General features: G+C 41.6%; 1 protein-coding gene across 1 annotated transcript; it reads right to left on the bottom strand.

Moving 5' to 3' along the window:
* Positions 1–13,407: 13,407 nt before the first annotated feature.
* Positions 13,408–13,800, bottom strand: LOC145415040 (uncharacterized). Its single transcript, XM_080284458.1, has one exon. The coding sequence runs from the start codon at positions 13,798–13,800 to the stop codon at positions 13,408–13,410; it is 393 nt and encodes a 130-aa protein (XP_080140584.1).
* Between the last annotated feature and the right edge of the window lie 8,465 nt (positions 13,801–22,265).

Here is a 22,265-nt window from a genome sequence, read left to right as displayed (position 1 = left end):
TCTGTACTTGAAGGGTGATGGGGCTAGGTATCAGGTGTTGCCTGCCGCTTCCTGCGTTCTGATGGAACAGAGGGCGAGAGGATGCCACGAAAACACGTGGCCCTATACCATTGTGGATTTGTCCTCGGCGAGGGGCAGGGTAGATTTTTTTTTTGGGGGGGAGGGGGGTGTTCTCATGTTTCGATTGTGCTGCTGGTTGTTGTGATTGATTGTAGTGGTGGTGGTCGTTGTTCCGACTGATTATTGTGGTAGTTGTGGTAGCAGTTGTGGTGGATATTGATGGGAGTGAGTGTGATGTTTGTGTTTTGTTGTGGCGATGACTAGTTGTGGTTGTTGTGACTCAGTATAATGGTTGTTGTTATGACTGAGAGTGGTAATGAGTGACTGTGTGTTTGCGTAACTTACTGTGATTGTTATTGCTGTTCTAAGTGGTGGTTGTGGTGGTACTGGTGGTTGTGAGTGAGGTGCCATGAAAGTGAGAGCAAGAGGCTGCAAGGAGATGACAGATAGTGGAACCACTTTTGGATTAAACATGAGTGGAGGAACGGTCGTGTTATTGAGGGTTGGTGATGTTGCTGTGATTGTATTGGTGACTGTTTTGGTTAATGTTGTTGTGACTGTGTTGGTGGTTAGTGTTGTTGTGACTGATTGTGGTGATGGACTGGAGTGTTGCTGTGACTGGTAGTGGTGGTTGTGACTGTGTTGATGATGCTGGTTACTCTGACTCTTTTTGGTTGTAGTGTTGGTTTGTGGTTTTGAATGACTCGTCGGTGGATGTGACTGTGGTAGTAAGTGACTGTGTTCTCGGTGTAAGAGACAGTAGTTGATGCGATTGACTGAGTGGTTGCTATTGTTGTTGTAAGTGGTTTCGGTGCTGGTTGTGAACGAGGTATAAAAAGGGTGAGGGAAAGAAGCTTCAAGGAAAGGAGAGAGATGGCGGGCATCATTTTGGCTTTGTCGTGAATAGAAGACAGTTATTTTTTTTTTTTTATTTTTTTTTTTGGGGGGGCAGGGATTGTGGTTTTGTTTGCCTTGGTTGTTAGTGTAAACATTTGTCATGATTACTGGTGATTCTTGCTGGTATGAGTAACGGTGATTTTCGCTGCAACTGTGATTGTTGTTATTTCAGATGGTAGAGATGATGGGTAGTTTAACTGATTTCCGTTATTGCTGTGAAAGTGTTGATGGCGGTGGCTGCTCTCAGAAAGTGATAAGTCGCTAAACACAAAAACCTCTAGAAACGTAAAAGTGTGACAGTAACTACAGTATGATAATGGTTACAAAAAAATTGTTGCCAAATGAAAAAAATAAATAAATAAACGGAACCAAGTATAAATTACCTTTATGGCCAGTCCTACATAGGAGACTTCGCAGTACCTCTTCATTAGGAATACATTCCCATCTTACACCTCACTTTACTTTTCATGTTTTGTGTATTTCTTTAAATTATATTTTAAACTTCTCTTCTGTTTCTATGGCTTGTTACTGTGAATGAACTTTAGGATGTGGCTGTAATTGTGAAGAGTAGATTTAACTGCAGTTGAAGATATGGTGTGGCTGTAGCTGACTTTATAATTCAGAAAGTGAGTTTGATGCAGCTGCACTTACCTGTGAGTGTACTATACCCTATTTGACTGACTTATGCCCCTGGGATGTATGGGGCGAGTAGGGTGGGTTTGATTCGCGGCTGCTAATTGGCTGCCGATGACGTAAATCTACAGCTCTTCTTATTTTAATACATATTTATTAATGCTTGTACATTACTTGCAATATAAGCAGCCAGTTTAAATATGGAATAATTTCCGAAGCTGAGGAGGTCAATATTAGCTTTCAAAGTTTACCGCTATCAAAGAAAATCAAAGTTGATTACAAAGGTTTATAAAACGATGAGTGATCTTTGAAGTAAATTATCCACCCACGGTGTACACCTACGTCCGTATGTTGCACTATGTCCACCCAGGGTGTACATCTACGTCAGCATGTTGCAGTATAATACATGCCTGCATTTACTTCAATGACATCATCGGCGGCCAATCAGCAGCAGCGTATCAAACACAATCTACCACCTCATTCATTTCAAGTGCACAGGTTAATCAAACAGGCTGTAGTGAGTGTTTTGTTTTTTCCTCAGTAGTAGAGTTTCGAGTCTGTGCTCTGGTGCGAGTCCTTCAAGTAGTTTGAAGTTTTCCTATCAAATATAACGCCTCCAGGAGTGCAAAGTGGCGACCAACCCCAAACTGATTCGAACTATGATAGCCTAGCATCGGGCTCTGGTTCTCCAAGGCTTAAAAGAGGTAACACGAAACAATTTATTCTTCTTTAATCAAGAAGAAAATCGAAGACTGAAACAACCTCTGACTTATCAATTAAAAGGATGCCAAAAATCAAAGATGCATTAATTTCAGTATACCTTGCCACACAACATATCACAGTCTGGAGGTCATAGGCAAGGGGAAACATAAAGGGAACAGAGAGACACTGGAATGTATTACCCCCGTCGGCTCGGGGATCTCATATTCATTTATATATTCGTTTTCTTTTCAGACGCTTGTACTCGACTGAAGACAGCCTCCTTGTAGAGAAGAAACTATTCCAGGTTATATCGAACCCCTGGAAGTGACAAAGGGAAAAATACATTTGTCGTCTGCTGGAAGGGGTTGATTCTGATGGGAATGAGATAGTGATGACAAAAATCGCAGGGTAATAACAAATGCAAGTTTCAGGGTAATAACAAATACAGTTAATATTCCTGCTGCTGTTGTTCTGTTGTTGTTATTGCTATTGTTGTTGTTTTTATTACTGTGGCCCCAGGCTCGCTTGAACGGAAATTCATTGGACTGTAGGCTGAAATTTTCTATCTGCACTCCATCATTGTCCTGTCGAGGGATAGGGCGGCAGTTGAGGGACGTTTGCAGAAGAGCCGCCTGGTTATGTCGGTACCATTGCATAAAGGCGTCCATCTTCAGCACCATTAATTATCGCAAGTTATAAAAAAAGTAATAAATGGCTGAGGTTATGGCGAGAGTGAGAGAGATTAATTCCCTTATCACGTTTGGCAGGCTATTTTTCTGGTAATGTGGACGTCTGACTCATTAGTAACAAAAGTATTCATTTAGGGTTTCATTTTCAAGGAGGTGGGAGTGAGGCTGTGTGCACAAGGCTGGGTCCCTGTGTGATATTGGCGGACCGGCACAACAATGAGTTTGCAGAATAGCTCCACTAATTTACATTCATCTCCCCATGCTGACCAGGCGCTGACCCGATGCCGACAAGGCAGGACTAGGATGCTTGGTGCTCTGGCAATACTGGCTCACTGCAAAGGGGAAAGAATTGTAGAGTGTAAAGAAAGGGGATTTTTTTTCTTCTGCTAATGGTGCAGGAGAGGAAGGTCCTCATGTTGTGGCGCCAATATAACCAGATGATGGAGCTTGTCTGGGGCAACAACCACAATGACAACATTCTGGATAATACTAGGCGATTTCCACTTAGAAAAGACATTCTCGGACTACTAGCCACTGTGAACGAGTTTGCTTGTTTAGGATAAGTCTTGAATCGTACACATTACTCTTCTATTCCTGAAATAGTAGGAAGTAAAAGAACTAAAGCAAAGTACTACGTGACTTGGTTTCTGGTAAAATTTGCAAGAAAGAAATGTTCAGTGAGAAAGAGTTATGCAACATATTTTGCCCTCTAAGATTCCTGCTTCATATAACTTTTTCATCAATTACCTGGGCTAAAATTTCCCGCGTAAGCAGGGTGTTGGATGGATTTCTGCTTTTGGCGTCCGATGTGGAAAAGAAAGCGTGGTGTATGTATGAAAGCACTTCAGAGTTTATGAGTGTCGTCCATTTGCAGGTAAAGGCTTATCCGAATGCCCGGAAATCTCCTATTTGTGGGCATAGGTTACTAAGTGAGAATGACAAAAAAATAACTGTTGACAAGGAGTGCCTCTGGGCGTTAGAATCAGTTGTTGTGGAGACATACTGATTAAAGGTGAAGTCGTAGTCTAATCTTCACACTTATTGATGTCTGTCTTTACCTGCAAGCGTATATGAGGAAGGGTCGTGTGTCATGGGAGGAGAGGCCGTTGGTGAATAGGGATGGGAATGCTTGGAGGTCATTTTGTCTGGTGGTTGAGAGGTCAGAGTGCCACAGTTGGAGTGACGGTCTAGCCACATGCTCAGGTTCGAGCCCAGAACAGGTCACTGGAGGTTTATTAATCATATAATGCCATTAAAGGAAGTAGATCGGTTTTCTACACCTAACTGTACTGGATTGGGGTAGCCTACCCTTGGGAGCCTACACCATGAAAAGGGTAATATGAATTGGCACTTACTTTTTTTTTTTTTTTTTTTATAATGAAGCCATCATACAAAATTTAACTACAGGCAACAATTATGATAAATGCTGTTGCTGTTGCTCAAGGTTGATATTAATATTCTTCATCACCAATATCTAATCCTTCACAGCCCCATCAGGGGCTTAAGGTCCCAGGGTTTTGGTACTCAATACCCAGTCGCTCATCCCTGATTGGCACTGTGTGAGCAATATACCCAAATCATTACTAAATTAAATTTTGAACACTTATGGATTCAAATGCAGCGTTAGAGTTTTAACCCACTAGGCCACATCGTACAAAAAAAGTTACATATAAAGTCTTAACCCCTAAAGCCATCTTCGTACAAAAGGAATTAAATATAAGGTACTAATCCGCCAGACCACCATCGTACAGAAAGAGTTAAACATAAGAAATTAACCCACCAGACCATCTTCGCACTAAAAGAATTAGACATAAAGCACCAGGACAAGGAGTCAGTGAGGTTGAATTGAACATGAATGCTAAAAGAGTAGATGAATCGCGGAAACAAGAAACGAAAAGGAGAAGTCGAATACTGTAACAAGAGGATTAACTTCCTCAGCCCGGGAACCTCATTATACGCCATTTTTTGCTGCTACCAGACGATTTTATTCAACTTAGTAGAGTACGGCAGATGAGGAGGAGCTAATGGAGATTATTACTGTGTACCTGTACATTCCTTTCCCCTTTACCCCTTCCCTACCAAACCCTCCTTTTCTCACCTATTGCCCTGCCACGTATGAAAGCTTACGTTAACCTCCTGGTCATACCTGAAAAGAATCCTAGTCGGACCGAAACTTGTATCTCTCAACCAAACATTTGTTTTTTCAAATGTGAGTAAATATCGTCCAGTTTAAGAAATATTTAGCGTCAAAGAGTGAACATACAAGAATTTAGAGATATGGATGAGAAGGAGAAAAAGGAGGAGCAGGAGGAGGAGGAGGCAATAAGTGAAATTTTGAAAAGAATGAGCGTTCATAGAATAAAACTTTACTAATGTAATGGATGATAGAAACTACAAAATACGTGGGATGGGTGGAGGATGAGGAGGTAGAAGAAGAAGGGGAGGGAAAAAAGGTGGAAGAGGGACAAGGAAGAGGAGGATGAGAACAAGGTAGCTTTATTTCCGAAATAAGAAAAAGCGTGAGGTTCAGGGAAGTGTTCGGAGAAATATTTAGGGTTAAGGAGATAAAATACAAGCAACAAATATAAAACAAGGGTGAAGATAAGGAGAAAGAGGGAAAAGGAGGAGAGGGGGGGGGGAATAAAAAATGAGGAAGACGTAGAAGAGGAGGAGGAGGAGAAGGGGAAGGGAGACTCGGAAGAGGGTTAGATGCAGGATATGGATGAGGTAAGGTAGACTGAGGTACTCTGCGGTACAGTGAGGGAGTTCTGGAATGAGTGACGGCAAGGAAACTATTATATAATTATTATGAACGTTGTGGTGGTCATCCCTTGCTCATATGGCTTCTCCTATCTGACTCTTCCTTACTCACCCTTCCCTCCTTGCCTAACCCACTCACACTGCTTTTCCAACCTAATTCTATTTGCCCATCTTTCCCTGTCACATTCACCCTTCTTTCTCTGTTTCACCCACTAACCCTGGCTTCCTTTCTATCTCTACATCATTAACTCATCCTCTCTTGACTCATTCACCCTCCTTCCCCTGCCTCATCTACTTACCCTGCCTTCCCTTTATAACTCTGCTTCACTCATTCTTCCTTCCCTGCTTCATTCACTCTTCCTTTCCTGCCTCATTCACTCTTCCTTCCCCGCCTTATTCACTCTTCCTTCCCTGTCTCATTCACTCTTCCTTCCCTACCTCATTCACTTTTCCTTCTCTGCACATTCTCCTTCTTTCACCTTCCTCACCTACCTACCCTGCCATTCCTTTCGAACTCTATACCTCATTCACTCTTCCTTCCATGCCTCACTTACCCTCCTTTCCGTGCCTTATTCATCCAGCCTTTCCAATTTAACTCCATCACTCACCATACTTTAGCTGCCACATTCACTCCCCTCCTCCTGCCTCACTCACCCTGCCTGTCCTGTCTAACTCAGCCTCGTTCACCCTTCTTTCCCTGTCGTGTTCATCCTTCCATCATTGTCTCACTTTGGGCGACAGGCAGCTATTCCAGCCACGACACTTTCCTTTTCCTCTTTCAGCAATAATGTCCTTTTGCCAACTATTCAAGTCTGTCTGATCTGTGTGTGCCTTCTGTCTGTCATTCTGCCCGTCTGTATATGTGTGTGTGTGTGTGTGTGTGTGTGTGTGTGTGTGTGTGTGTGTGTGTGTGTGTGTGTGTGTGTGTGTGTGTGTGTGTGTGTGTGTGTGTGTGTGTTTTACAGTATCTGCTGTCATACTGTCCGTCTGTCTTTCAGTTGTTTTTTGTGTTTCTGTTTGTCTATCTGTCTGTGTGTATCTATCTATCTATTGTAGGGACCATAAGGACAGAATGGTCAGTGTCTCTATATAACTATGTAGCTCTCTCTCTCTCTCTCTCTGAGTTCCGCTTTCGTCCCATTCTTCGGGTTACCTTTTCCCACCCTGCCCTACCTGTAATTATCTCCCAAACGAGGTAGAGTGGCCAGCTATGTTCACACTAACTTCTATACAGCACCCCCACGCCCTCCCTCACATAACAAAAATATTCCATTATCACCACCACTACCACCACCATCACCACCATCACTACCACCACGATCACCACCATCACAACCACCACAACTACTACCATACTCCCAACACCAGCACCTCCACAACATCACATAACATTGCATTGTCACCACCACCACTACCACCACCATCATCATCAACAGCAGCAGTAGCAGCGGCAAAAAGATTATCATCTCCATTTCACATAGGTAGTGGCATAAAAGTCTAGAATATTCAAGAATCTGGATTATGATATTCTCGTCAAGTGGGATCTGAGATACTTGTCCGTGACATCAACTTTTCTGAACGAGTTGATCTATAAATGATGCCCATCCTTTGTACTGTCAAGCTTCCACCAATATCTCCATCAGCTTATGTAAGTAGATTTTCCTTAGAACATTGGCGTTTTTTTATATTCCGTGCAATTGTTTTCAGTTTTCATTGTGTTTTTCTCCATTACAACAGTATGAGATACTCTTACTAATGACATTATTGATAAAGTTCTCAGGTGTTAAGGAGAAAGGTTAGCTAATTATCGACTGGATGATAAGCCTTGTGTTTTGCTTCTGTTAATCTCTTTAATATTTACCCCTGGTTTTCTGTTCATCATGCTGTACTTTTTCGGACACAAATATTGATCCAGTTCTCTTTCATAAAAAAAGCAGCACTGAACAGTTACTTGATAAAGGCCAAATATCACGATCTTAGGACTCCAGCAAGTTCTTAGAATATTGCGTAAGTATTTTATAACTGTTCTTCTAGAAAGTGGATCGATATAACTGTCCGCAGTAGTGCTAACCTCTGGGAAACATTAGCTCCTCAGTGATGCTCACCCCAATCATTTATTATATCAGTCGTTCATCATCATTATTCCGACGTTTATTCCCACTAAGTATGGGGTGAGGTAGGCCGTGATAATCAACGTTGAAGAGTATACTGTAGTCTTCTCTGAGTGTAAGTTCAAGATGCATCGCAAAAAAGTCCCTCTTGATTAGTGTTTGGCATTCCCATTAATACAGTATTCCAGTTTGATAACTTATACAAAAGATTTTATATATCAAAAGAAAGGACTCTAGTAATGGAGGGGTTAATGAATATCTAACCCCTCCAATTCCAAACGTATCTTCTAACCTGAACAAAATCGTTTGTCGATAGGAAGAATATAACAAAATGAGTCATAAGATCTGAATGAGAGAAGGGGAGCCAGATATAAACAAGCCAGTCAAGTATTGCCATGCAATACAAAGTCCCCTACTGGATGAAAATCATACCAGTGTAATTGACCTTGGGAGTAGGAGGCTTGTTGTTCCGCGCGACAAACCGTCTTGGTATGGGGAACAATTGTATGAAGTTACATCAAAATCTATCCATGCATGTGGAAGTTATAAAGCTGACAAGAAATTGCGGACGGACTGACTGACGTACTAACGTACTGACGGAACTGCGCAACCCCATAATCCCCTACAGGTTTGACCAGTAGGGGACTAACAGGGGAACATTACTACAAAGAGAGCCGGGAGGGGTGGGCATATGGTAGCAATATGGCCTATTATCCCTGTGTTGTTTCAGGTACGGTGTGGGAGCGTGACGATGAGAGAGAGAGAGAGAGAGAGAGAGAGAGAGAGAGAGAGAGAGAGAGAGAGAGAGAGAGAGAGAGAGAGTTGATATATATTTGTAGCCGTGGGAAAAGATAAGGTAGAAAAGGAGGGTAAAGGAGGAAGAGATATTTGGACTTTGCACACGTAACTGCTGTATTGGAACACTTGACTCGTATTTTTTTTTTTTTTTTTTTTTTCCAGTCAGTCCTGTGTATGTTTTGTTTTTCTCTTTCCAGGCTGTATATGTAATGCTAAGAATTTTATCCCACCGGTTGACACCAGTGTAATACCTGATAGGGGTATGTATTTTCTTACCTGTTGTGGGTATTGATCAACTCACCCATGGATATACGAGTGGTACTCGAATTAGTATAGTGGATGGTAAATATTTATGAAAAGAATGAATTGTGGTAGCGTTTGTAGTTTTTGGCCGAGTTTAGATTTAGTCGGTACCTCAGGTGGTTGTCGTTCCCTCAGCGAAGGAATCTTGAATTGGAAGGGGAGTGAATTTGGCTTGAGGACATAATTTCCTTGATTAGGTATACTAATAAAGAAAAGTAAATGCTACATACTTTACTTTAATAATTCTGTTTTCCACAAAAACATTTTTTATTACATGACCATCTTTAGTACGAGAGAAGATTGTAAATGTTACTAAGGCTTTTGGGTGATCATTCCTCTAACATTATTACCAGACGAAACAATTTGATACACGCGAGGTATGGAGTCGTTGTACTTTACTTTCTTTTTTTTTGGCCGTTACTCTTGGGCTCAACAATGGCCTCAAGACAGGGACACTTTTACGGGTATGATTTGTCTGTTCGGGCTGGCATTGTCTCGAATCAATAAGAATGATTATTTGTGTTCATCTTTCACCCATATAAGGTATTCTCCTCATATAATTTTCTCGGTTCCCACATCGTTAGTATTTTTTTACAGTTCACCATCAACAATGTTATATAATCACTAGAAATACATAATCTCTCGGGCCTGTCTAGCCTCGAGGAATAATTCAAAAAAAAAGAAATACAATCACCAGGAACACCTCAATCACTCGGGCTTGTTTAGCCTCGAGGTACAAAAGTATCACATTATTGCTCACAATCAGTAAGTTCCCTTCCACGCTCCTGATTGTTTTTTTTTTTTTCTAATACATTAATTTTAAAGAACAGTTAAGGAATTTGAATTTTTCCTTTCCGTTACGGAACATATCACTTTTATATTTCTATTCCTTATCTACAAAAAAAAAATTCACTTGATAGGATCATTAATAACACATCAACTAACTTCAGTTTGTAAAAAGTAACTCGTGAGTGGTGTTAAGTGTAAGTGTAAAAGTCTATGGGCAATACTTGGGAATAATGGCGTGCTCACACGGACGTCGCCGGTGTCTGGGGAACTAAACGAACGTCTGTTACACACGATGTCTGGGCAGCAAGTCACTCTACGTTAAATTCTCAACAATATTACTTCTCATAGTTCACAATAAGTAAGGATTAAACAAAGAAAAAGAGGGGGAGGAAGAAGAAACGTGGACGACTCACCTAAACGAACGTCTGTTACACACGATGTCTGGGCAGCAAGTGGGGCCTGTCGGGCACCGCAGGACGCCACTGCCAGCTCAAACGAGATTATGTTTTTGAAATATGGTGGGTTTTAATTCCCTTTACAATTTATTTAGCAGTGTACCCATGACGACAAGACTTTTGATTGAATTGGGGAAAATTTGGGATTTATTCCTTACTTAATTTAGATACTGATTCTATCACTATTTCAATTTGAATCTGAAAGCAGCTCATGCCATCTAGTGACGGCCAAGATAAATGGAACTTTAAATCCTCACAAATGACATTATTTAGGCCTTTTGGACTGCTAATCTTACATACTTGTGTTCTAGCAGCTTCATTAGCAAACATTTCACAACTAGGTTACGGAAAGAATTGTATATTCATCATTATTCTGTTTAAGGTTTAAACTCGGCGCCCGGCAACGACGCATAAAGGGAGGGGATAAGCTGCTCGCATGTGTCTTTCATTACTCGGCTTGACTGAGGAATTCCCATAGCTCAACATCTACAATTACATCACCCACTGCATAGATACAGAGGTACATACATATAAAAATAGAGTTAGCCCTACAGTAATTGTTAATATATGAATTACTACTTAGGGTAGGAACTTATAGACTAATATTCAGGTTACACCCTATCTAACTTAAAATTACAGTACTACTAAACACATACATGAATATTAAATGTGTGGCACTACATATAATTCAGCTTAGGAGGGCCTATTCGAAATGGTGGGGTTATATTCAGTCCTAATAAACCCCTTTATTACTACGGCGAGGATGAGATGGAGGGATGGAGTGGGGAGATGTATGAGAGAGGGGGGTGTGAGCTGGGAGTAGGACAGTGAAATGGCGAGGGACAGGACGACATGGAGGCGATTTGTTGGTGGCCACCCCTTACGGGATTAAGTCGTCTGGCAATAGATATAGATAGATTACTAGCGCATTCCTCGTAGCTAAATAAAATGCAAAAGTACTGCAACCGGCGCCAGAACCACACCTACCGAGAGGTATATTGGTCAAGTTAACCACTAGATGGCCCTGCCACATGGAGAATACTCGGGAACAGAATCGGACACTATAGTTTAAGGAAGATGTAGGACAACAAACAGAAGTACACCGTGCATCGCACTTATATATTTATGAGTAAAAAAAAAAAATAATGAAAAAGTTATTGAAGGTTGGCTTAATATAATCAGCCTGTACTTGCGTGGCCATAAACAAGAGTGGGAAATGAACCATACGAATGTTAGGTAAGGGTATGGTTTATGACATAATATCATGTAAATTACTATATACACAATACTGCTATTGGGAACATTAGAGTAAAAAAATAGAAAAACTTATTCGGACTGTACTATGTTTGGTTCTATGTTTCTGTTTAGGTGTGACGATCACTTCTTCAAATGTTATACCAAGGTAATGTAACGATATATGTAAAAATATAAGTTGAATAATCTTCAGTGATTTATTAGTACACGTATGTATTCTAGTCACACTATTTTCGATTTCCAAGGTAAGGAGAGTCATAACTGTGTGAGTGTGTATGTGTGTGCATGTGAGTGTGCGTGCATGTATGTGTGTGTGTGTGTGTGTGTGTGTGTGTGTGTGTGTGTGGTGCTTGATGTGCGCGTGTGCGTGTGGTGTGTGTGTGTGTGTGTGTGTGTGTGTGTGTGTGTGTGTGTGTGTGTGTGTGTGTGTGTGTGTGTGTGTGTGTGTGTGTGTGTGTGGTCAACATGAGATAACATGCCCTAGTTGACAAGCGGGGTGTGGTGGCAGCACAACACGTGCCCTCAAGGTTCGAGTGGATGAGCACATAGGTCAGTCCACGATCTAAGTAGGACGGGTGTAGACTTCGCAACCCTACCCATTCAGCCTTGAAGAATCACACAAGATTTGTGGTGTTTTACATAATAAAGATCATGTTAAAAATATTAGACAGCTGTAACACCTTAGACCTACGAATTCTTAAATCATTATACATTGTCACTTACACCCTGGTTAAGCAATGTAGTGTCTGCAGACCCTCTCAACATTGTGTAAACCCAATTCTGTTGTTCCTGTAGTTCACTTTGCCCATTTTAATATTTGTATATCATTTTTGGTGTTAGAGCACAGATGATGACATACTGGGATGTCGAAACGTTTGGCGAGTAAAGATGTTGTTCGTATGCACTCTGGCTCTACTCTTCCTCCTGAAGCTGAGGTTCCCTAGGAGCAAACCAGTGTCTGATGTTTCGCATGTATTCTGCACGGAGATCATTTGCCAGTGTTAAGTTTTTCCCCTTCATGGTCGATAATCTCAGCATTTTCGTAACATTCTGACCGATTATACTACTCTGCTTAAATGGTGCATAATAGTTAAGCTAGGATATCCATTCCTCACTGGCAGTTAGATCAGTGTTATACAGAATAATTGTTTATAGTAGGTAAGAACTATAGAAAAACTTAGGAGTGTTATCAATAGAAAGACTCGCTTTCAAGTGAATGTAGTCTTTTATTTTATAAGAGGAAACTATAATATTGCTAATCATTAAGTAAAGGCAACGTCTTGCATTATGAAAAATATCTGGCCGTTTATATCACAGGTATATTAAATAAGTAAGCCATTCATGAGGGTTTTATTAATTCATAATAAACATTGAAGAAATTACTCGTTGCCAGACGATACTACATTAATTATTCATAATATGATAAATAGGAATGTATGCTGCGCCCAGCGTATGAGCTTGTAAATGAACCCTCCACAAAAAAAAAAAAAAAAAGGAATATAATATTTCGAATTATTACACCTTGCTTACATACAATAATTACAATGCAACCTCCAAAATACATCATTACTGTGATGTCCACCCACCACACGCATCCACAGCTTCACGTAGCATGGCAGGAATAAACTCTACGAGATTGGAGCAGATATTTGGGCGCCGCAGCACACTGTCCCACACCTTGCGAGCTTTCATTTCTATAGCAGCCACACTCCTTTCGTCTCCTACGTCCCAGTCTCTGCACATAATAGCCTACATATTTTCTATTGAGTTGATGTCACACCCCTTTGTAGGCCAGTCAATTACATCTAACTCGGGGTGCGCACTCAACCGATCCCGCACCGACTTGCTACGGTGAACAAAGGAGTTATCATGAACAAACTTTATGAGCATTGGGTGAGGGATAGCCGTTGCTCTTACAGTTGGAATCAACACTTCCTCTAGTATTTGAATGTACTGTTAGCTGTTAAAACGTCCTTCTTTTTTCACTAGTTCACCCGGTCCATATCCCCACATCCACTCCCAAAATGACACCGCGTTCCGTCCGCATCTCCTTATCTCATTGATGCTCTCAGGACGGTATCTTGTACTAGGGGGTCGCCAGCACTGTGTTGCACCAGACTCTACAGAGGTGAATACCTTTTCATCACTGAATATAGTGGTTTTCCAGAATTCTACGTTCATGGGCAGGTATTGTAATGCAAATCCCAGTCGTGCCTCTGTGTGAGCGGTAGTCAAGGTTTCCTTAACGGCTGGGATATAACAATGAAATTCTCCGTGACGTAGGCATTGACGTGTGGTGCGGTGGTGACAGGGCAGCTGCAGTTCTCTAGTTATTTGCACGGATAACATCATGGGTCTCTCCCGTGCGGTCTGCAAGATCCTTTGGTCATCCTGACGACTTCTCCGTCGTCAGTACGTCTTCCTCTTGCCATTGTTTGACCCGACTCCATACGGTCTGCCTGGGGTCTCCAAGTTCTTGAGCTACTGTTGGCAGTGGTGTCCCGGCCTGCCACATACCTATTATACGTTCCCGGGTAGAGATAACGTCGAGGGAATCAGTTCGTGGTGTTGCCATACCAGAGATTCAGATATCAGTGATAAAATGGATTCAATCGTCTATGGAGAGACATAAGAATTTACACAAACCTTAGGGATTTCATAGGGAAGGAAAATATTATGCTCTTTTTATAAAGACCACATCATACTTGACAATTACCTTGCTTTACTTAAAAGTATTTCTAGTGTTAACATATAAAAAGTAGATATGACTATTTACTCCTTATATATGCACATCCCAGTTATTTTGTTTCACAGACTTCTTACTATAAAATTTAATTATAGGATTTAATTGAGAATTTTTCCATTAACATGCACAAAAATGATAAGACCCTTATAAAAATAATAACTGTCATTCATATTTTGCTAAAGCGATTAGCAGTCTATATTTCAGTATTTGTCACCATCATGATATTGCAAAAACAGCAGCAAACATACTGTACACAGCTATTGATTATCAGTCGTATCGCTGTCGAAGTAACTACGTCGAATGTCTACCATTCTATACGAGGAGACTGGAGTCAGTGTGAGGTTCGAGTGAGGAGGTAAACATGTGGGGGTCAGGGAGGGGGGGGGGGAGATGGCAGAGCTATCGGGGAGTCTGTGGCGTAGGCATTTCGTCAGGCTAACGGCGGGGTATTTTATGAAGACATTCTGCAACAAGCAATAGTTATGTTGAAAGTTGTGGCATACGTCTCAGTCACTATCTGCTATACATCATCCCTTGAGTGTAACCAGTATCTCCCTAACTGTCTTATATTTACCAAAAAACTTTCATGTGGTTTCAGTTCACCTTGGCAATCTCTCCATCGGCCGAAAATTGGGGTTTGATCGCCGAAACAAAAAAGCAACACCGTTTCGTACTTTGTGGTAACTTTGTTCAGTGCTTTTTGTATGTAGAGGGTTAATATATTGTATGATCATAATGATTATGATGGAAGGATCACTCTGGAAATTTAAAATAATGGTATTTGTAGTTCATTTCCTAGTGATCCGGTGCCACACGATAATGATGTAACATTTTCAAAGGCCGATGAAACAAAAAGTTGTAATTTGTATGGCATAATCCATACACAGATATTTAATAAACTGTTATTAATCATGCATCATTACATTCCCCCAGCCGCAGGATGATAAACTGATGGAAGAGTCATGATTCCTGTCAATATATACTATATGGACGAGTATCACAAGCAAAGCATCATCTTTGTCCACACGTCTTATAATTACACAAAGGTATTCTCACAATAAACAGCAGTTTTCTTCGTATGCGTGTCTTTATTTGCTGCCTCCGGGTAATGCGTCGTATACAAGATGGCACATTTTTCTTGAATTCACAGCGTTGTCCGATTCTGTTCTCGAGTTGTGTCCAAGTGGCTGAGCCATCTAGTGGATAACTTAGCCATCATTCCTCATGGTAAGTGCGGATCTACGGCCGGTTGCAGGACTTTTGTCCATGACTGTACTAGCAAGGCTATAACAAGAAGTACGCAATTGGACTGATGGGGCTGATGTGTCGTACTCTGGCATAGATGTTGATAATCCATTCCCTGAAGCCCAACACTCCCACCTGAAACACACACACACACACACACACACACACACACACACACACACAATTTCGTCCCCCTTCCTTTGGTAACACCCACCGTCCACACTGAATACATGGCAGGCCTGTCTCATTCAGGACTAGTGTGGTGGCACAGGTGACGGTGTTTCTGTGATCTGTCAATGGTAAGGAACAATGGTGTCTACTTTAACGCAGTGTAAGTCACTATGTTCCCTTGTCCAACCTGAGATCGATTTGGTGTCAGTTATGAGTCACGTTTGATTTGAGAAATGAAAGACTATCTCATTTTCTTTTTCTGTTAATAGCCTGCCGTGGACACCCCTGAAGTTCCGACCGTGAACCCAGGGGATTCATGAGGTATAATGAGAACCACTGTACTGGAGAGAGAGAGAGAGAGAGAGAGAGAGAGAGAGAGAGAGAGAGAGAGAGAGAGAGAGAGAGAGAGAGAGAGAGAGAGAGAGAGCAAAGGAAAAGCTGGTAATGTTTTTTTTTTTTTTTTTTTTTTTTATGTGTCCGACTTTGGGCATAGGCTTCACAGCCTGCTATCAAGGCCCAGCAGTCCTCTTACATATCATACACCTCTACTGGTTGGGGAAGACAGATGTGTGTGTGTGTGTGTGTGTGTGTGTGTGTGTGTGTGTGTGTGTGTGTGTGTGTGTGTGTGTGTGTAGTAATGGATGGAGGGGGGCAGGGATGCCATTTCTGGAACAAACATTACATTTTTTCCTCGAGAACGTGGATACGTGAGAATTATTGCGTCGTAATTCACGGCAGCCGGGGGAAAATGAGAAAGGAAGGAAATCCATGGAGGAGAGGCCTGAGGGGTGTGGTTATCGTCGAGATAGAGACACGAGTACACTAGCACGGCGATTTGGGATGAGGGCTTACGGCAGAATTCCTTCAGTGCCAAAACGTCATCTGTTCCTATTACTGTTCTACTACCTTATTCAGCCTGAGAGAGATTTTCCGAACGGGAGGGGTTTGAAAGGGAAGTGTGATATAGCCACGAAGAACAGTCGGGGTGGGAGTCAAAATCATGGGTATAGATATATAAGCACAGTAATTTTGATGGTGGGCTTACAGCCAGACTCCCTCACTAGGCCTTGAGGAAGCCATTTTAACCTTATTTTTCGACTATGTGACGATCTTATTTGGCTTAGAGACATTGAGAGGTGGAAGGCTTATAATAACAGGGCGAGAACGTCTCTTCTTTTTTGACACTTCTGCCAGACAAATTTGCTTTGTTTAAGACAGACTTATCTTAACCCCTTTATTACAAGAGTTCTCCCTTCAAATGATTACAACCACCTAACGAGAGCCTAATTTAAGTGCAAAAAACGTCGCTGGATTGAACGGATTCATCGAGGTCAATCGATCACAATGTTCATTCATCATTCATTCATTGCCAGACGCCATGTATCCCAGACGGGGTGGCCAAGGGCTCAGAGTTAATTGTTTTTACAGAGAGGGGCACTAATCCTCCACCAACCCCACTTGACAATGTCATCTCATATTTTTCGAGTCTCTCAGCACCTGCACCCTCATTGCCAGTCCCATGGAGGTTTATTGCGATGAGAAAAGCAACAGATATTCGTGAAAAAGTAGCCTTGTGCCATAAATTTCACAGGCTGTCTGTTGATGTGATTCAGTTACTGAGAGACTTTTCTACGTGTCTGGACTGCATATAACCTTCATAAACCTCTTCATCAATAGGGTGCTCCCCTAAACTTCGTAAGATCATTTGGCTGCAACAACAATCAGATATAAATTACGTCCACGGGTTGAAGTGATTGATGCCAGTATATGGTGATTAACTACGATCAGGAAATCACTAGATTGCCACACACACACACACACACACACACACACACACACACACACACACTACTAGAGTTCTTTTCCATACATCTCTCTGTCATGTGATCCTTTATTGCCCTATCAGGAGAGTAGGGAAAAGGGCTAAGATTCTCAGTTTAGACTTTAAGGCAGTGGTGATCAGCCTCACTCGCCCCAGAGTGGCATTATGTAAACAATAAACCCCAACCCACCCTCGTATGTAAACCCTTATGGGCCCATCCAACTGCAGTGCCTTAACCCACTAGATCACCAGGCATCATGTCGTTTTATGGTTACCACCCAGCGTTGTGAATGGCTTCCTTAAAAAAAAAAAAAAAATGTTTCACTCAGTGTAGTCACTTTAAAGCAGCACCTCACATCATGTGAGTGAATTGTGGGTCCCCCCCTCAATAAAATCATATGGTAGTAGCAAGAGCAAGCCATAAAAAACATACTGTAGCTGAATACTCGTACACTGCTGTCAATCGATGTAGGTTAACAGCTGCGAGAAAATTACCAGATATTTGTAATAAAGACTCGTGACATAAAAGTATAAGATATTTGTAAAAAAAGACTCGTGACATGAAAGTATAAGATATTTGTAATAAGGACACATGACATAAAAGCAGCAAGTATCCCTAATAAAGATTCATGTCATTAATCTCTCAAGCTGGACTCTGAAGGCATATGCAAACACTTGGGTGAAATATGATTAGATGTCGCATCTATAAAGATCCTAAGCTTATATAACACATAAGATTGCATTCATACACCTCTGTCCTCACTCACAACACTGCCAAGCATTTCACAATTTGGGGTGAATAATAAATGAAAATTAATAAGGAAAGCAAAACGACATGGGATTATATGTAGCTAAGTCTACTAATACCAAGTCTGATCACTTCCATCTAAAACGGGTCGAAGCTGGCGCAGGAGGCGGAGCATCGGAGTGATGTCAGCTGGCACGAAGCCCAAGTTCAGTTGACGCCTGACCGTGGTGGTGAGTGGATGTATGCTGCACTCTCCAGATCATGACATTTTCAGTCCGAAGTGAGGGAAAGGACTGAAATGTGTGAGGGAAGGTATGGGGGTGTGAGGGAAGGCGTAGCAGTGTGAGGGAACCTAATGCTATGTTATACGGTAAAATGAGTCCGCACTTCTTCCCCTTCTTCGTTTTCCCTTATTATAAATGTTTAATTTGAGTCTGCCCTTTTAGACATTTTCTGTTACTTAAGCCGACTGACGTCACACACAAGCCACTCCTCACTGCGCCCTGAGGGAAAGTGAACCGACTTGGTATTAGTAGATTTCGATATGTAGTTGTAATATGGACATGTTTAACGTAAAGTTAGTTACGATCTTTTATAAGGACCACTTACGAGATTCATTACCATTAAAAAGAACTGCATTATTTTGTACCTAACGTACACCACAACCCTTCCTCAAACCAAATGCTATTGGACACGCATTCATAAACTCTCTTCATCCTAAGCTGCGTCTAACTTTTTTTCCTTATTTTTCTAACTTCTAAAGCTACCAACCAAGGTTCAGCTACACTAGAGTAAATATTAGAAAAAAAGAAAAAGAAGGAAAGAAAAGGAAACAAAGAGAAAAGATAATTACACCTTCACTATAAGATTCTTCACAAAAATCAATTGCTGAGTCGAATTTGTCATAAGAACTGGTTAGGGAACTTTATAATACTCTAATCAAGGTGGCTGATGTACTGTAGTTACGTGTCTTTAGTGTGAATAACTACGGCACGGATCAAACTGTAGATTTAGTGCACCTCGGTCACTTAAACGTCCCTGTATTCATCTTATGCTACTCCATTAATAAGTTCAAGATTAACTGTCGTATTCTAATTAGCATTGGATGCTTCGTAGCTCCTTTTCCATGGCGATTTATTATTCATATTGCATACTAACATCCTAATGTACGTTATTTATATCAGTATAATGTCGATAAATTTGCTTCAATACCCTACAAGAAGATATTGAGGTTTAATTTGTTCAATAAATTGCTAAGCGAAAGGTCTTACGATATTTCGAAAGCCATTAAAAAAAAAAAAATCCAATTCTAACGGAGGGGAGTCGGACAGTCAGGACTATTGTGATTGTCACTGTGTGGCGGCTGGTGTTCCTTATGTGCTGGTGTGTGTGTGTGTGTGTGTGTGTGTGTGTGTGTGTGTGGCGCAAAACAAGGTCTGAGTGCACTGTGGCCTGGGATATATTAGAACGTGTGATACCATGTCATATACTAATGGCTATGAACGATCTTGTCCTTTCTGGGCGTCTTCGGCACAAATAAGTCACACTTCCAAGTTGGTCCAGCTTCAACAGTTACCCTGATCTGCCAGTCTGGGTTTGCATGAAGGAAGTCTGAAGTGGTAAGATGGAGAACTACAGTCAACCCCAAGTGTCTGCCTAATATCTCAATGTTCCTCATTTACACTTAGGGCATGTCAGTCACTGTCTTGCTAATGAATCACATGAGAAAGAATCAGTAATGGGCAGGGAAGAATACCCAGCCTCCCTCAGGTTAGGAATATTATCCAGCAGGGAAAACTGTAACGTACAGTACAAGGCAACAAATTAGACGAACTTTTGTCACTCACCGTACATGAGACAGGTTGATATGTCATGAGGTTTAAATGTTGATAGACCTTGGCGAAACCTAATCCTCATGTTCTAGGTTTAATTCCAGCCTTCAGACCTTGCCACGACTTAATCATCTTGTTTTATGTTTAATTCCTCCCTTTTAGACCATGGCAAGTCCTAATCCTCGTGGACTATGTTCGGTTTCACTCGCGCATGGGTACTTGATACGGTGAAGTAGTATGTCCTCTCATACGTTTTCACATTTTCACACCCTACCGATGTTTATTTGCTGAACTGCAAGGACTCTAAGTCACTGCCGCTTCATGAAATTTCAACAAATCTAATATGAATAGTTAATTTATTACTTCCTTCGTTGAGACTCTAACCTGTGAGGTGTGTGCATCTGTGTGAGAGTGGAACTCTCTTTCCTAATGTACACACACACACACACACACACACACACACACACACACACACACACACACACACACACACACAGTCAGTACGGGTATTCGCATATAACCATCCAGCGCTACACACAACGATAACCCTTAAACGTGGGGCCAGACGAAGTCTACTGGTGTAATGGATTCAGTCACGCCACACCTCGCCATTATCCTGTCCACACAAATGTCCACGGCAACCATCCTGCCAGAGAGATAACGGAGTGATAATGAGCATGACTCTGACGTGAAAGTATTGGATTATTTACTTACCTACACCTAATTCGACCGTATAACTAAACCTGAGTATCAAATAGCTAAGCAAGTTCTCTAGTATTTGACGGTCATTTATGGAACACCTGTAATGATGCACAGATCAGCCATCATCCTACGACAGAGTTTAGTCAGCAACGATACGTAAAGGTCATACATGTTCTATATCATTACAGGCTTCAAAAATCATCCTTGTAACTTAGGTCTTGTCCACACCTTTGCGCTCTCAATTTAAATAAGAAGGCTCTCTGTGTCCACCCAGGAGAGATGAGATGGTAAATGTGTGTTCGTTATCATCGTTTTCACTTCTCTTTCCTATGTCCCATTCATACTTCATAAAAACAACCCCACTAATATCATGACATCAGATCTGAATGTTTTCCCCAGCGTATCACAAAAGATATGATTAATTTTAGTACCAAAACCTGTGTGTCAGGTGACCTGTGGGGGTTGCGGAGGATTAGTTTTTGTTGGTGTGTCATGGGTAGATTAGTGAAACTTGCAAAGGACTTCGTACACTTCCAGATTCCATTGCATAAATTGTGAATTTACCGACACTTTGAGTTTTCTCTTGCACCAGTCGAGCAGGGCAGTACTCCCGAGGTGGATGGAAAGTTGATGACAGGGAGTGCTGAAGCTCCCGTTTCATCAGCCCTCAGGACTAGTTCCTGACCATCCCCCTTTGCTGAACTTTTTCAGTGTCTCAGTTACACAGAAAGTAGGCCAGCATGCTCTCCAGTACAAATTTCTCTAACTATCTACACCAAACTACATGCACAATACACACTACACTTCCTTTTCCAAAATTCAAAAAATTGTGGCGTCTTATCACCAAGCCTCGGAGTCCCCAGGGGGGGGGGGGCATAAATGCCCCCACCATCCGCCCCTCTCCCGGTGACGACTCGAGGTGCCTGGAACCACTGTCTGACTCTCTTCTTCTTCATTTCTGCAACATTCGCGGCCTTTCCTCTAACTTTCGCTCTGTTGAGCACCACCTCTCCTCCTCTAAACCTCACCTTCTTTTTCTAACTGAGACTCAGCTGTCTGAGGCAACTGACAGCAAACCCTTTTCTGTATCCTCCTACTTTCTCTATACTCATTTCAAAGCCAAAGGTGGCTGTTGTGTGTATATACGCAACGACTTATCTTGCTCTCGTGTTCCTGAAAATGATTCTTCTGAATTCTCTACACTCTGGCTTCGGCTTTCCTGTCATTCTCTGACTAAATACATCTGTGCTGTTTACTTATCCCCTAATTCTACTGACTATCAAAAATTCTTCGACTATCTTACTTCTACGATGGAACACATTCTATCCATTTCTCCTTTCTCTGAAATCTCCATTCTAGGAGATTTCAATGTTCACCACCACCTTTGGCTCTCCTCTCCTTTCACTAATCCACCTGGGGAACAAGCCTACATCTTTTCTATCATTAATGACCTAGAGCAGCTTGTACAGCACCCTACCCATATCCCTGACCACCTTGGAGAGAGCTTCAACATACTTGACCTCTTCCTCACAACTAATCCTTCTGCTT

This window comes from Coenobita brevimanus, chromosome 13 (genome assembly GCF_032717465.1).
Source record: "Coenobita brevimanus isolate Jiangsu-jjx chromosome 13, ASM3271746v2, whole genome shotgun sequence".
In the NCBI taxonomy this organism is placed as follows: domain Eukaryota; kingdom Metazoa; phylum Arthropoda; class Malacostraca; order Decapoda; family Coenobitidae; genus Coenobita; species Coenobita brevimanus.
The sequence above is the reverse complement of the archived record's forward strand: the minus strand, read 5'-3'. Positions and strand labels throughout refer to the sequence as shown.